Below are 15,708 nucleotides of genomic sequence, written 5' to 3' on the forward strand. Positions count from 1 at the left end.
GCTTGGCCCATTTTAAGTCTTACATTAAATCTGTGCTTCTCCTCTTTCCTGTGAAGTCTTCTTATTGATTTAGACATTGGATTGGACTAGAGAGGAGGATTTCCTGGACAAGTATCCCCCCAAAGGACGGTCCCGAAAAGGATGCTACGCCCTTGGCTCTCTTTGCCCTTGTTTTAGTCAGACACAAATGTCTGCATTGCATGTAAGTACTACTATTAATAATTAATGCATAATTCCAGTTTCTATCACAGAGGTGTGATGAAGAAACCCTTGACTGATCTAATCAGCTGACCCTCCTCTCAAGTGTTTTTTGTTCAGACCTTTAGGGAGTATTCCAGACACGAAAGAGGCCAGCACTCTTAAAAAACACAATCCAAAACCAGTTCATCGCGTAATTTGTTTTGATGAAGTGCTCGTTAGATAATTGTGCAAGGTATTTGAGCACTTTATCCATAAGTGATGTAATTAACTGATTTGGAGTGTTTGCTTATGTGTACTGTTTTTAGTTGCTGTTTCTGGGGAGCTTTATACACTATTTGAAATTTCACAAAAAAAGAGAGACTGGAGCTTATGAGGGGTAAGTTACTTAAACAAAGCTGCTTTTATTTTAAACTCATTAACTGCATTATACAGAGGTGTCTGTGCATTCATTTAACTGGCAACTGAGTGTATGTCTGGCTTTTAAAGTGTGTTTTTGTGTATTATTTGCAATTAAACATAAACTAAATTACTAATTTGTTTTTGTTTTTACTTTTTTTAAAAGTCTTACTTTTATTTAAAGTAATAAAATAGGAGGGTTTGTGCATTCAGGCTCCATATAGCCACACAATTAACTTGACAACGTACTCTTTTAATTTAAGTACATTTTTCCATAACATTGCGGAACTGCTGTCTCCTCCTTCTGGCACTGAGAACAACTACGCAAAAACTGTCTGTGGGCACGTCCCTATAACATGAATGCAGGTGAGCTCGCCACAGATGCCAGACACCACAACCCGGTATACTGCGATAGAGAGAGAGCTTGTGTGAACTAATTTGGCAAGGGCTTGGATGTAACGGACGTTCATTAATATGTTAAAGTCCCGCACTCCATCTTAATTTGGCTAACGGTTTTAGCGATGTTACAGGGGTAACACATTAAAGACTCTTTACAGGTGTTGGGGAGTACTACTGCATATGTGAAAGGGTTGTGTAAAGCATTTTGTGGCGCCAGAGCAAGCTGCACAAAATCTGATAAATTGTCTCAAGTGAAGTCACATGAGTCGGCGTCAGTTGGGGCTAAAGACTAAATTTTTTTAATTGGATAATGTTACAGGAGTGCAATGCTAAATCAGTGTCCTTTAACTTTTCCACCACCGGACGAGTAGTAGATCAAATATTGTCCGTCACTTGAACAATAACAGATCTCTGCATTATCTTTAAGTCGTAAATGAAAGAGGAGGATGGCTCCCAGGGTGACGGCTGCTTTAGACAGAAGATGAGAAAGAAGGGCTGTAGACATTTGGGTATTTCAAGATCATTTTGGAATATTTCATACAATGAATGCAGATTAATCTTGTTATTTAAGTGTATCACCTTTTAGTTATATTGTAAGACCTGATATTTCATCATCCCAGCTGCAGGTGATAAAACTGACATCAAACAAAATGGTATTTGAATTGTAACTATCATACTGTTCTACCATTTATTTTGAAAGGAAAAAGAAATGCTTTATTAAAACAGCAGCTAGCCTGGCTAAAGGTAGAAAAGATCAGCCTACTAGCACCCTGAAGCTCACTAATTAATACATTATATTGCGTTTGTTAAATCCATACAAAAACCCAAGTGCAAAAGTATTTTACAGGGGATATTAACTGTTTCTCAGGGCGCCGTAACTTCTCTCCATTGGTTGTGTGGCAACCTCACTGTGACAGTTTACAGATTTTATGCAAAGATTAGATAAACAGCTGCTGGTCGCAGCTACTTATTTGGCGTACAAATATGAGAGTGGTGTCGCTTTTCTCATCCAACTCTCGGCAGGAAAGCAAATAAGTGCATTTCCCAAAATATGGAACAATTTGTCTGCAGTTAGATAAATGTCTTCATAAAAAAATATATCTAGTTACAAAAGTTGTAAGCCCATTCAAACATAATAAGCTAGTTTGAGCTAGTTTGATCAGTCGGGTATAACCGTGACCACAAAATAAGTTTACCAGTGTATACGCCCTGTCTTCTGTATACAACACCTAATAAATTGGGTGTAGTATCGACCGAGTTTCTAATTTGTAGCATGTGCCATCAAATATCAACTATCAGTGAACCAAATAAAATCATCCAAATGTTATTTTATCCCCACAGCGCAAGTCTCACCACTGCACAGGTTTCTAATAACTCACACGTTACTGACAATCTCAGCAGAGGGAATTCGTACACGGCTGTGATCCTCCTGACAATTGAGGATTAGAGCGTAGACGGCCAGGAACGCCATCTGTTATGTGTAGGCATGAGGCTTTCCCAGTGAGAGGAATCCAAATCAGCGCACACACAGGCAACCACCAAACTACAAATGTTCAGTTTTCTTGACCGCCAATGTTGGATGAGGAAGGAAATTCAGCGTTTGTATCAAAATTATTTGTGTGTGCGTGTGTGTTTGGGTGGGTGGGTGGGTATGTGTGTGTGTGTGTGTGTGTGTGTGTGTGTGTGAGGTTGGGATGGATTTAGGGGAGGAGGGAGTTGGAACAAAGACATGCTGCATGGGCTGAATTATTAATGAGGAGTTAGAATTGATAACCGTCTGTGTTATATGATACAAAAATCGCCAAAGATTTCACACATGAAAACATCGGACTGATTTTCATGTTCATGATCGTTTATAGCGATGGTCTGTGTCCTCTGTCCTCTTTGCAATGAGGGGAGTCAATGGCATGCGACGTGAGACAAAGTGCAGAAGTTGTAGTGTCTCTGACCTCAATGTCCCAAACACTCAGCTTATAGAAGGGACTGATGGAAAGCTGAGCCACATGATGACATTTCCTAACCTTGGATTGCCAAATAAGACTCAGAACGGGACATTGAAGTAACACCTTACAGGATGTCCCGTCTTTGTGTCTGTTGGTTTATGTGCTATTGTGTGTTTGTGCCAGGATGTATTTCAAGTTTGAACTGAATGATGCCTAACTAACTACGAAAAGATACTTAAAGCAACCCTATGATGAATATTTTTTTATACCAACAATGGATCGCATGTCTACTTGTACAAACCAAAAGAGAATCATCACTCGACTCTACAGTTCCTCTCTGCAATTTTACCGTCTTTCAGCTCATTGTTTTGGCTTTACAGGCTGCTGTTTTGTTTCTCCACCTCTGCTCTCACAGAGTGTCATTTTAGGTCGCAGCAGGCAGCTGTTTTCAGCGATAAAACTCTAAAAACATACTGTACACTTCTTGCTCAGCACCAAACAGCAGACAGACAGTGACTCGCTTGTGAATACAATGGAGCATTTAGATAGATATGAATATTGGATTGACATCCATCAGGTGACAAGAAACACAACTCCAAATGAATGATAATGTTGCTCTGCGTCTCACGGATGTGTAAATAGGTCACACACAAACATGATGCCTTTATTTACTTTTAAAAGCCATGCATGTTTGGATTTTAGAAACACTAAGGTCAAATTCAGCCACTACACAAACAGAAAAAAGGCATTTTCAAATATTGACATTTTTTAAATTATTCGTGTTTTCTAAATCAAAATGCTGCCTTGATTGAAATGTTGAGTAAACGCTGAATCCTGAAAAGTCTAAGAATGCTGGAGTGAGCCAATTAAATACCACCATGTATTAGTTTTTTATGTTATGTCCCCCAGGATGTTTACATTTAAAAATTTCCAAATAATCCCTAAAGATGCTGTAAAAGACAAACTATGACTTAAATAATATTAACAATACAAGAACTTGATGAAAAACTGTTCATTGGTTTGCATTCAAAGATGATGAAAGTTATTAACCTTGAACTACACTCATAATTACTGACTTTCATCTATACTCAGTTCATCAGTCAACCATCATGCATATTTAAACACTCCAACATGAGAATGATCTCAAAGAAATCACTGACAGCCGTGTGGGTTGTCATCACGGATGATATTAAAAGGAGCAGGGACATCAAAAACCTTATTTTGCATTACTATACTGTCTGCATTTCAATGATTCTCTGCTTTCTGAAATAATTGGTTCATTAGCAATTGCAATTAGGAGTGGGGGGTGTGAGGCTTGACTCTGATGTGCTCTTAGACGTATACGTATCTGTCACGATCATCTGAACGGCTGGTCTGAGGACTTGTTTGAACAATTCAGCCATTTGAATTTTAGGAATCATTATTTTATACTGCCATTCGAGGTGGGTATTTCTTCCTCCTTTCATTAATGGCGGACATTTTTGAATATGTTACTTGTTGAAATTGAACAAACAACAAAAGGATTGAAGTCATTTTTCCTACATTACTAAACGAAACACTACTAAACGACACACAAAAGAAAGAAACCATTAGTTGCTATTTTTTTGTTAAATATGCCAAAATACTGGATTTGATGTGCTGTAACTTGTGCTTGATGGTGCAATTAAGTACATTTACTCAAGTACTATACTAAACTAGTATTAAACTTTTATATAAGATAAAATACACATTGTGGCACTTCAATAAAGGATCTGTTTAAACTATCTTATATTAGAATCTGAAGAAGAATCTGAGTAAGGTATGTTAAGACTTTTGCAGTGGCTTTCTGTCCCTCCATTTTACACCTTACACGCCAAACTTTACAGATTGAAGTGTAATAATTACAAAAAAAGCATGAATTTTAGCCCATCGAATAACTATGAAATAGTATAATAAAAAACAGGTTAATTGTACAATATATTTTTATAAATAAATCTATATCTGTTTTTCAGGGTTCCTGAAAAGGATTTTTTTTCATGCCATTAATAATAAAAAAATAAATATGACTTATTTAATTTTTTTTTTATCGTCTCTCGTCTTCGGGACGCGTCCGCCTGCAGGACCCAGAATCCTCTGCGCCGAGGCAAGATGGAAGAACGCAGCAGCTGCGGGAGAACAATGTTTTGGCTTTAGATATTGAAACGGACAGCTGAGGGTGAACTACACGAGCCAAAATAGCAGGTCATGGTCCTGCACCGGTAAGAGAAATTCATAAAATCCAACGTTGGGGGAAGAGGCGGTCGCCGTAGCGGTTGAACTCCTCGCACGGGACAGACAACAAAGCGCACTAACGTTACCGCTAGTTAGCTGCTAAGTTAGCTATCTCGGCTAGCCCCGGACGAGCATCATTGTTCGCTGGAGTTGTGTGGGCCGTTTGTTATGGGTCATGCTTGTGTTGTCGCTCTATCACCCACAGCCGGTTCACTGTCCAGGAAACCAACTCAACGACTTGGGGGGGAAACAGCTAAGAATAAGTAGAAACGATGTAGAGATTAGTCGCGTTGGTTGTTTTCTTTCTCAGGCGCTAACCTGCGTTCGTCCTTGATCATTTCTCATGCCCGCTGATTTAACGTCTGGTGTGACGCTAGTGTGCACTGATATCTGCTACTAATTCTTTAATTTCAACTGAAAGAAAAAGTACAAAACTAACTTTATTTACATGTCAATAAACGCACAGACTTTCCACGTGCTTTAGCTGTTTTTTTCCTGTTCACAACTGCTCGTTTACTGGTGTTCATCAAGCGCAGGGCTGCTGCTGTTATTGCATGGCCATATTAATTATTGCCTGATCCTGCATCACAAAGAAGAAGGGCCCCGCAAGAGTGGTTAGCCAAATGGTTAGCTAGGTAGCTAACGTTAATTGCACAGCGAAAAAGCTCGGTAGTTTTTATACATGAACGCAGATTTAGGGTCCACAACGCACGTGCTGTCTCCTTTAACACATTTTGAGAAAGCGGAAGTTGTTCGGAGCGGTTTAAAGTCTTGTTTCATTTATTAAAAGTTGTCTTTGTGTTAGCTGAGTAGGTTATTGCTGCTAGCTCACCATCAGAGCTGAAGGCATTTGGCAGCAGCAGCCAGATAGCACTCATTAGCTGGATGGGTCGTACAAGGAGCGAGCAAAGACAACCGTAGAGAATGTTACTATTATATCTTATATTTTAACTTTAGTGAAAAATGCAGGAAAATGTTACTTCAAATAGACACCTTTCCAAAAGTTGCCACATTTTTTAATATTGTATTCATCACAGCGAAACATATTTAAGTTGAATGTTAACACTCAAATGTCTGCATTAGACATGGCAGCTCAAAACGATTACAAAACATGCATTTGTTTATCCAGAGACTACGTAATTACACCAGTGTTTCTAATGCAGTCTGTGCACTCTCATTGGCAGATAAGCTCATGCAAATAGGATGACTGGGTCAGACAGGCCCATCAAACAGATTAACACTACTTCAATCCTCTCATTCCTCATCTCATGTTGTGGCTAGCATTGCAGCGAGTGACCTTTCTGCCCTGTAAAGTACCGTACAAACACTGTAATCAACCACAGAGGACTGTGTACACTATACCCCCAGCTTTGTCTGTTTTGCTTGTTTCCCCTTGTCATGCTGCCAGACTGCAGCCCCTTTCTTGACCCATAAACCGTCGGTTTTAATCCGACTAAGCGCCCAGTTGTTGGATCAGAGGCCATGCCACTGATTCCTGAAGACTGAGCTTAACTGGCTGTGTAATTATCTGTTGTCTATTATTTGTGTGCATCGTCACAGATTGATTGCTAGTTATAGGGCCTCCCTAAAACTGACCCCTGTTTTAACGTTGACTTCTGCTCCTTTTTTTTTTTCTCACAGGATGACACTGATTGCCAACCCATAGTTTTCCTGCCCGCCGGCATCCATCATGAACATCATTCAAGACAAACTAGGCAATGAATACCTGCGCTCCAACGGGAGCATGGACTCCAATTTCGGCTCTGGCATGATAATGTTCAGCCACCTCCCTCCGGTGACCAGCTTCACCCGGCTGGCTGCCCACTCCGTTATGCAGGACCTTCCGCCTCAAGAAATGATCTTGAAGAAGGAGCGTGACTCGCCCGACTGCAGCATGGGTTACCAGGGTGGCCGCATGGGGTGTGCGGGGCTGGGAGACTATGTTCACGCCATGGGTATCAAGCAGGAGAAGCTGTCGGAGCACGATTATCGCCTGCCGGTTTACCCCGGAGGGCTGGGGAAGAGCACTGAGCTGCTGGAGGTGACAGTCAGCAACAACCAGAACCTGCTGGTGCATGACCTCAACATGGGCAATGTAAGTACCACCGATAGGAAAATGGCTGTGCTCGAGTTTAGAGCTGAAATAAATAGTCACGTTCATTAGTCAATTGACGTAAAATATATTGCCAAATATCTTTCTCATTCATTAATCAAATAAAGTGTTTTTCTCTCAAACGCTGGACATTCTTTGGTTTCAGCTTTTCCAGTGTGAGGATTTGCTCAATCTGAGTATCTTTGGGTTTTCTTTGTTAGTTGCACAAAAAAAGACATTTATTTTACTGTTTGTTGTTTGTTGTCTTTGTATTGACCAACTGACTAATTGATTCATCAAGAAAAAGTTGACCAATTTTCCAGTCATTGGAAACGCATGAAAAATGTCCTGGAAAATCATAGGTTGTCCTATAAAATTACTACAATATTCTCGTTTTTTCCGGCTGAGAACAAACTACTAGGCAATTTTTGCAATTGCATTTATCGTAAGGGCATTTACCCGTAAAAAGCTGTACGAATGCCTGTTATAGGCTTTTCCTTTTGTGCATTATGTGATTAGCATCGGTTTGTTAACATGACCAATGTCGTTTCAAACATGAGATATATATATATATATATATATATACGTCCAGATTTCTCCAAAAAAATCGACTTAATTTAGAATCATTTTAGGTAAATTTGTCCCACAACCGCATCCCTACTGTGTTTTGAAGCAGCTGATATTTCAAAAGCCTTAGAAGGAGGAGCCTGGGAGAGGATGGGTTCAGGGGGAGGAGCTTGTGTGAAACTGTTTATGGTGACATAAATCTACCGACGGCTTGAGATGCGAAATATAAATGAGCCCCCCCCCCCCCTCTCCCCTCCCTCTGATTCTCTTTCTGGGTAGAAGGGTGACGTCATCCAGCCTCCGCATGAATGAAAACGTCCTGGCAAGGACACAGCTGTCTTGTTTAAGCTTGCACTTCATTTCAGACGTCTTTTGTGCTCATTTAAATAGAAATACACACAACCACACACTTCTAACAATAGCCAGGCATCAAAGGTGATCCGGGCTCTCGATGCAAGTTTGTTGGAAAACAAAATTAATTCTTGTCTTCATTGTGCCAGATTTTTTTAAATAAATTGACTACTCAAGGACAATTTTATGTTTAGGATATTTTGGAGCCCAAACATAAATAGTTTAGTCTGGCTCTCGTGATTATTTTCTTTATTCTTTGGAGAGCTGTGTTGATGAAATAAGCCCCACCGTCTGTAGCAGATTTCCCCCCTTAAAGCCCAACCGCTAAAGTCAAAGCTGGACCTATTTCTTTTTGACTCTCTTTCTCCAGTTTCTATCCTAAAATTTGGGCTGATTTTGAAACAGCAGGTGCGCCCATATTTACCCAATCAGTCTCCATATGGCACTGATGTGCAGCATGTTCACTGAGAAAGAAAGGGTCGTGCTAGTAGGTAGACAGAAAGAATAAAGAGGGGGAATCAGGAGCCCATTTCCTTCTTTCTAGAATAAAAACCCCACATAGATTGTTTAGTGAAGATTTATATTTCTGAATGATTAGTTTAGTATGCACAGTGGGCAGTTTTTACATTTCTTTCGTTAGAAATAGGGGATGAAATACTAACATTGAATTACAGGAGAGGCCATACATTTAAGGCATTGTTATTTCGCGACTAGAACCACATCTTGCACAATGAGTTTCCAACAAACAATCACTAGATATTAGGTTTGTTTTGTTTGATTGAAACATGGGACTTGTTTGCATGATAGTTTTAAGACTGAAGGCCCTTTACCTTTTTAATCAAGTAATGTCCTCGTTGTGGCTCACTCTCACGGCCCTCTCCCTTTGTCATCCTCACAGCTGCCGAGTCAGTTAGGAAAGGAGCCCACTGGGAGAAAAGGTCGGAGGTCAAATGGTGATGGACAGGAGGGTAAACCAAGAAAGAAGAGAAGCGAGGCAAAGGTTTGTAATATATATATATATATATATATATATATATATATATATATATATATATATATATATATATATATATATGTGAATGTCCTCATACTTTGCCATTTTAAGTCCTTACCAAAGAACCATCACGAAGACAAAGAAGACTATTAATGTGTTCTTTTAATATTCAAAATGAACACCAATACATTCCTGCTTTTTGTGAAATAAAAACAAAGTCACGAGCCTTAACTCTAGAGTAATGCATTAATAATTTCCCATAGAATCATTTTATATCAATAAAAATGTGTCATTTTGTTTACTTAAGCCTGTTTTAGATGTTAGCGTGATTTTAATTCCGTGCATAGTGCTCATCACACACATCTACTCGACATGAACAAAGTGAAGTTATCCTTTAAATAGATAATAATAATAATAATAATATAGAAGACAGCTGAGTGAATCTGACCCCATGTGTTTCTCTGTTATTGTTCCACAGCAATCAATGATGCTGGATGCAGATGGAAGCAGCCTGTCGCCGGGAACAAAGCCTCACATCTGTGAGCACTGCGCCGCCTCCTTCAGAAGCTCCTATCACCTCCGCAGACACGTTCTCATCCACACAGGTAGCGAAGCGTCCACACGTCCCCTATGATGCTCATCGTTTCTCCTTCATATGCTTCTTGATGTCGAGAGTTCTCAAAGAAAACGTTAATTAAATTATTCTGGAATCTGAAGAAACTCAAACCCGTGTTATCATTACTGCTTGTCTTGTCTTCAGCTAGTTCTCAGTGTACTTGATAAGAGTCCTGAGGTAAACGCAGCTTTTTGCATAATATTTAGGTGGTTTTGAAATGATCCCTGGCCTCGCGCTTTCCCCTAAACATTAATTAATAACAAGGAGCCGAATCACTGCCCTGTGTTTTGCTTTTTAACTTTAACAAACAGAGTCTTGTCAAAATGACATTACTGTGATGGAAACTGAGGGCAGCACGACCCGGAGTAGCGCAACTCGTTTTTGTTTTCTACTCCGACGCTCTCGGCTCCAGTGCTGAATGTTAGCAAAGTCAGCTGAATTACTGCTGGTACAGCCTCTTCTACTCCCGTCCGGGGTTTTCATGTAACGGAAGATGAACACGGGCATTCAAACACGAGGCTAATGTAGGCTGTGGTGGGAGGCGAGTACGGGGCAGCTGCTCTGCAGGTGAGCTGTAATTTAATTAATCAGTAAAGGAAATAATATCTAGCTCATAATCATAGGTACGGAATTTTGAAGAAAAAAAATCTAATCGTAATATTTACTGTGTTTAAAATAAAAACATCTATAAATAAGTAGCTACATATTTGCAACCATGATGCCTGTGATAAAACATTATAAAGCCTGAGTGTTATTTATTGTTTTGTACCACATGTTAAGCCTGGCTCCTTCTGACTTGCCACAGGATTAATGTCCTTATTTGAGAATCACTCTTGTTTATCACTCTTGTGAATTTGAGTTTGTGCTCGATTCCCAACTACTGTACTGTATAAGAATTATTTTATAGCATTGAATTAATTTATGTAAAAAGGTTTTCAAATCTCAGACTCTGTTGAATTAATAGTTATTCATGCACCAAAATAATTAACTGTGTTCGTATTGTCAACGGACTAAAAGACCGTATTTCAGAACGGGATGAACACCTGTGAAATACAATGCAATAGCCATGCAACACGTACTGCTTTTGGTGAAGAGTGGGCGACGGGATTGGATTTAATTGCATTGTTTTATGAATAAGTGAACGATTCTACAGAAGGGTAACGACACAGGGATGCAACACTGTAACCGTATAAATCTCTGTGGCTTTGTTTCAGGTGAAAGACCCTTCAGATGCAATCAGTGCAACATGAGTTTCATTCAGAAATACCTTCTCCAGCGACACGAGAAAATCCACAGTGGTGAGTGTTTTAAAGACAACCAATCCGTGTCGAATCTGATTTAATCTGCGAGTCATTGTGTGCGTCTAATCACAACTAACCTTGAGCATCGCTGTTCTTGTAATGCAGGAGAGAAGCCATTCAGCTGTGACCAGTGTAACATGCGTTTCATTCAGAAGTACCACATGGAGAGGCACAAGAGGACTCACAGCGGAGAAAAGCCGTACAGATGTGAGACCTGCCAACAGGTCAGTGAGCTGCTTAGTGTCCCGATTATCAAATGCGATACTTTATGCATCAAAAGCTCTAAAACAACATTTGGTGTTATTCCCTTCAGTATTTTTCTAGGACAGACCGACTGCTTAAGCACAAGCGAACCTGTGGAGAAGCCATAAAGAAGGGAATGGATCCTGGGATGATGGACCTGGGTTGTGTAGACTTGGGACATGGCAGCTATGGAATCACTCAGGGAAATGTTGGGAGAAAGAGGGGAAGGTCCAAAAATTCTGGCGAGGGAGGGGAGCGCAAGAAGAAGAAGGGGGATGGAGGAGGGTTGAGGGTACCGCATATTCATGGTGATGCACCTGACGGCTACAGCATCCATGATTACTCGATGGAGAATCAAACGGTATCTTCCTCTACTGAGCCGGGACCCAGCATGCAGCAGGGTCACCACGGCCGGGCCCCAAAGATGGCCTTCAAGAAGGCTAACCGCAAGAGCCTCGATAAAGCGGTTCTGGGACAGGCCAAAGCAGGCTCGCTGGAGCAGAGCGAGGGCATGGATGGTCTCGGCCTCATGCACGGTAACGGGGCAAAAGTAGGCCCCGCCAGCAGCAGCAGCAGCAACTACGACGACGCCATGCAGTTCCTCAAGAAACGACGCTACCTTAATGCAGCTAACAATGCAAACTCATCAGGGCCGGTGGTGTCTGGAGGAACCAGCAGTGAATATGATGTCGGCGTTGGTCACTTGTCTTCCCAGCAGTCAGTCATTCAGGGTGTCGTTTCCAGCGTGATGGACAGCGACGCGCCTCTAAATCTCGACAAGTCCGGGATCCCAGACGAGGTGCTGCAGAGCCTCCTCGACCACTACACCCAGAAACCGGACGGCTCGCACCACGACGTTCACTTTGACATCAGCGACCATCACGTGGAGCTGCACCCCGCCTCCGCAGACTGCTCCGACATCGGCCACAACGCCGACACCTCCAGTCCGTCCGGAGACAAGACCGGCATGATGCACGAATACTCTCGCTTCCTGCTGCAGGCTTTGGAGCGCACCAGCCACAGTGCCAGCTTCCCCCTGGGCCTCGGGCCTCCCGCCTCAGGACCGTTCACCAGTTCCCACCCGGGAAATCCCCTCTACGCTGACAAGAACATTTACACTACGTCCCCGATGGAGTGCGGGTTTGGCCAGTCGGTGGCCTCGCCTTCGCTGCCCTCCTCTGTGCCAAAGTCTCACTTTGCAATGCTGACGGGATCCTCGCCGCAGCACGGCTTCCACCTGAGCGGCCTTGAGGCCTCCACACACCAGCAGCTCACCCCTTCTCAGGAGCTCACCGACCAGATGGAGAAGCAACACTCCTCCACTCCCCCTTCCTCCTACCAGATCAGCCCATCTGACCTGAGCACCCAGAAGGACCACGCTCCGATCAAGAACGGTACGGTGGTCTACCCGCTGGCCGCCTCGCAGGATTTGGCCTCTCTGGACTCCTCCAAGCCTTCCTACCAGATCGAAAACTTTGCCCAGGCCTTTGGCTCCCAATTCAAGTCGGATGGCCGTGGCCTGTCTTACGGCACCGACTCTAGCGGGGAGGTGGATCACAGGATACAGACGCCTGTGTCTGAATTCTCAGGGTATAGTAGTTTGTTATCTGATGTCAATGAGCCAGTAAGTACAGGTTCCAAAACTACAACAAGCCAAAGCTACAGATGAGAGCCTGAGAGGGAGAGAACATGTGTTAAATTCTCAGTTTTATTTGTTTGTGCTCCTATTTTATTATTATTATTATTGTTATTATTTTTTTTAAGTGACATCTTTGTAATTATTCAGATTCTGGTTCTGTGCCCACTCCTCTCCCCACAATAAGCCCACAGGGCTTCCTGCAAATGCAATTCTTTTTTTTAAGTATGTTATTTTTAAGTTAAATATGTATTTACTGTTTGTTCTCGTCATATTAGTGGCATTAAGTCTGGTCATAACTCATGAACTGAAAGTACTTTTTTAAATACGTGTAGCGTAGTACGGGACATATTTCTTTTACAATGAGGTGTTTGAGCAATCAACGTTACAATTGTAAAACAATAATGAGAATAACCACGATGGCAGGGAATAGCCCAGAGTTGAAATAGCAAAAAAAAAAAAAGGAAAAAAAAGTTGTCTGTTACAAGGTTTAAAGTATTACTCAGGAAAAAGTGTAAAAGGAGAAGCCTACGAAGTGCAGTGAGCACTCTTTTCAGAAGTTTAAGTTTGTGACTTCAAAGAGGATTTTTCTTATGTTTTATTACTTGTTGAATGAGTGTGACATAAACAGACTGCTGCCAGCTCACTTGAGCACTGAAAACACTTTCTACTTGGCTATATAGAGATTATGGTACTTCCGTGTCAATGTGAAACTCATGTTTTCTTCAATAAGGGCCATATATATATATATATATCTATATATATATATATATTTATATATATTTATAAGAATATATATTAATGTAAAATAACAGATTTATTCATTCTGGGGAGCTGCCAGTTGAAGTCGAGGAAGAATGAGGGCTGGTTCGGGGGTAAATGTTGTCCTTGGTATATTTTTGGAGAACAAAAGTGATGTTAGGGCTTTTCTTTGGCCAATAGAGGTTGCTGTTGGGCAATGAAAGAATGGCCTTCCCCCTTTTCCTGCCCTCCGCTTCTTCCTCCGTTCTCTTATTTCTTTAAAAGAATCCAGTTAGCACTTTGAGCCGCTTTTCTTACATTGCGTAAAGTACCTTGTCGGATCAAGGAAGCTCAAACATCAGGAATGGACTGGCTTATTGACGGAGACGTTGTCGTTGTTTGGGCATATGCAGACCGGGTCTCTGGGTTGAACATATTCTGGGTGTATGATGTGGATACCCTTTGTTTGGGTAGCATGGTCTATATGGGGATGGTGGGCGGGGAGGGGTTGGCGGGGTTAACATTTTCTCTTTCTCCTTACTTTTAGGGAGGGTTTAGATTGGGAGGGAGGGAGGGCGAGCTTTTAAAATAAAGTGACATTTAATCGGGATAATGTAAATGTAATTCAAATCTCTAGTTTTAGTTTTGACTTGTTACCCAACTTAGAAGCTTTGCGTTCTTATTGAATTTGATGACAAATGTGTTAGTGATCAAGTATTTTCTTCAGCTGTTACTGAGAGGCAGCCATATGCATTATGAGCAAAAAGGTGGCTGACCAAAAAAAAATGTGCACGCGTTTTAGATATTTCACGCGTGCTGGCAGCACCGAGCATATTTGTCCCGTTAGAGATTGGGTGCCTATTCCTGAGAAGTGCAGGCTGCAAGATATTGTCTAGTAAATGTTAAATGTAACTTCTTGCTGATCTTTAAATGTATTTATGTACAATTCTTTTTGTAAAGACAAGTACGCTGTCTTCCATAGCTGCAACTGGCCTTGAGTGCTAGAAATGATATCACTCTGCTGAATGAGTCTTTAAACCCCTTTACGCCCCCAACGGCCTGTTTTAAGCAATCATGAAACATGGCAGAGTGAATGCTGTAATATCTTAAACGATATGTTGCCATGCTGAGCGGTTGAGGCGTTTAAAAAGGATTTGCCTCTCATATACCTCATATCACAGTAAACCAGGACAAAGGAGTGAAGGCTTGATGTATGTAGCAGAGATGCTGTTGTATGTATAAATAATGTCATGTTTCTGTGCGACTAGTTTTGTGTACATGACATTTATGTGACCCACTAAGACGTTGTTGCTTAAGGGTTCCTGTAAATGTCTTACGCCGACCAGTGTTCAGTCTCATCAGTTCCACCTCCTCCACATCTAATTTGCCATATTGTTTCAATATGCTTATTGTTTACAAAAAAATTACAAAACACTACATCTTAACTGAATTCTGACCCCTGTATAATTCTTTTACTGTATTTCTTTCCCCCCTTTTTTTTTTTCTTTTTTTTTTTATCACCGCCAAATTTTGTAGCTGATGATATCTTCCATTTTTATGTTCTTCCAGCTCCTTGTGACGTGTTTCACAAGACTGTACTTGTCCAATGAATTTAAAACTGATTAGGGAGAAAACAATAAATAAAAAAAATAAAAACTGTTCTCAAGAGTTCTTGTCGTCCTGTATGTGGGAAGTGGTGTGAAAGATGTTGATACTGAAGTTAGATTGGAGCCATTCATAGTAGCCACAGTGGGCATTCGCTTACACACTCTGCATATAAGTGTCTGGGAGAACATAAGAGGCTTAATGTGGCTGAACGTATTCCACCACTGGGGGGTGATGGTGTTCGTCTAGCAGTGAGAAGCGGTCGGCCTCAGTTATCAAACGATACAGTTCAAATATGCTTTAGTGCTTATCTAGAAATGATGACTCCCTTTTAGCGGTTGTTTGGCTGCGTCTCTGCATTTCATTGATCAGA

The 15,708-nt window shown here is 41.3% G+C and overlaps 1 protein-coding gene across 1 annotated transcript; it reads left to right on the forward strand.

The window, feature by feature from the left end:
- Positions 1 to 5,044: 5,044 nt before the first annotated feature.
- On the forward strand, positions 5,045 to 15,391 carry LOC142944686 (zinc finger protein 281-like). The gene is made up of 7 exons (XM_076085731.1): positions 5,045 to 5,176; positions 6,831 to 7,284; positions 9,098 to 9,199; positions 9,672 to 9,798; positions 11,024 to 11,107; positions 11,216 to 11,334; positions 11,424 to 15,391. Exons 2-7 carry the CDS (start codon positions 6,880 to 6,882, stop codon positions 13,020 to 13,022), a joined length of 2,436 nt encoding a protein of 811 aa, XP_075941846.1. The 5' UTR covers positions 5,045 to 5,176; positions 6,831 to 6,879; the 3' UTR covers positions 13,023 to 15,391.
- The last annotated feature ends 317 nt before the right edge of the window (positions 15,392 to 15,708 follow it).

The sequence above is a fragment of the Anarhichas minor genome, unplaced genomic scaffold (genome assembly GCF_050575085.1).
Source record: "Anarhichas minor isolate MPS153535 unplaced genomic scaffold, ASM5057508v1 ptg000007l, whole genome shotgun sequence".
Classification (NCBI taxonomy): Eukaryota; Metazoa; Chordata; class Actinopteri; order Perciformes; family Anarhichadidae; genus Anarhichas; species Anarhichas minor.

Excerpts from the sequence above, each read along its gene's own strand:
- LOC142944686 (XM_076085731.1), top strand. The coding sequence starts at position 6,880 with ATGAACATCATTCAAGACAAACTAGGCAATGAATACCTGCGCTCCAAC. Across the intron at positions 9,200-9,671 it reads AGAAGAGAAGCGAGGCAAAG|CAATCAATGATGCTGGATGC; the intron begins GTTTGTAATATA and ends ATTGTTCCACAG. Across the intron at positions 11,108-11,215 it reads ACACGAGAAAATCCACAGTG|GAGAGAAGCCATTCAGCTGT; the intron begins GTGAGTGTTTTA and ends CTTGTAATGCAG.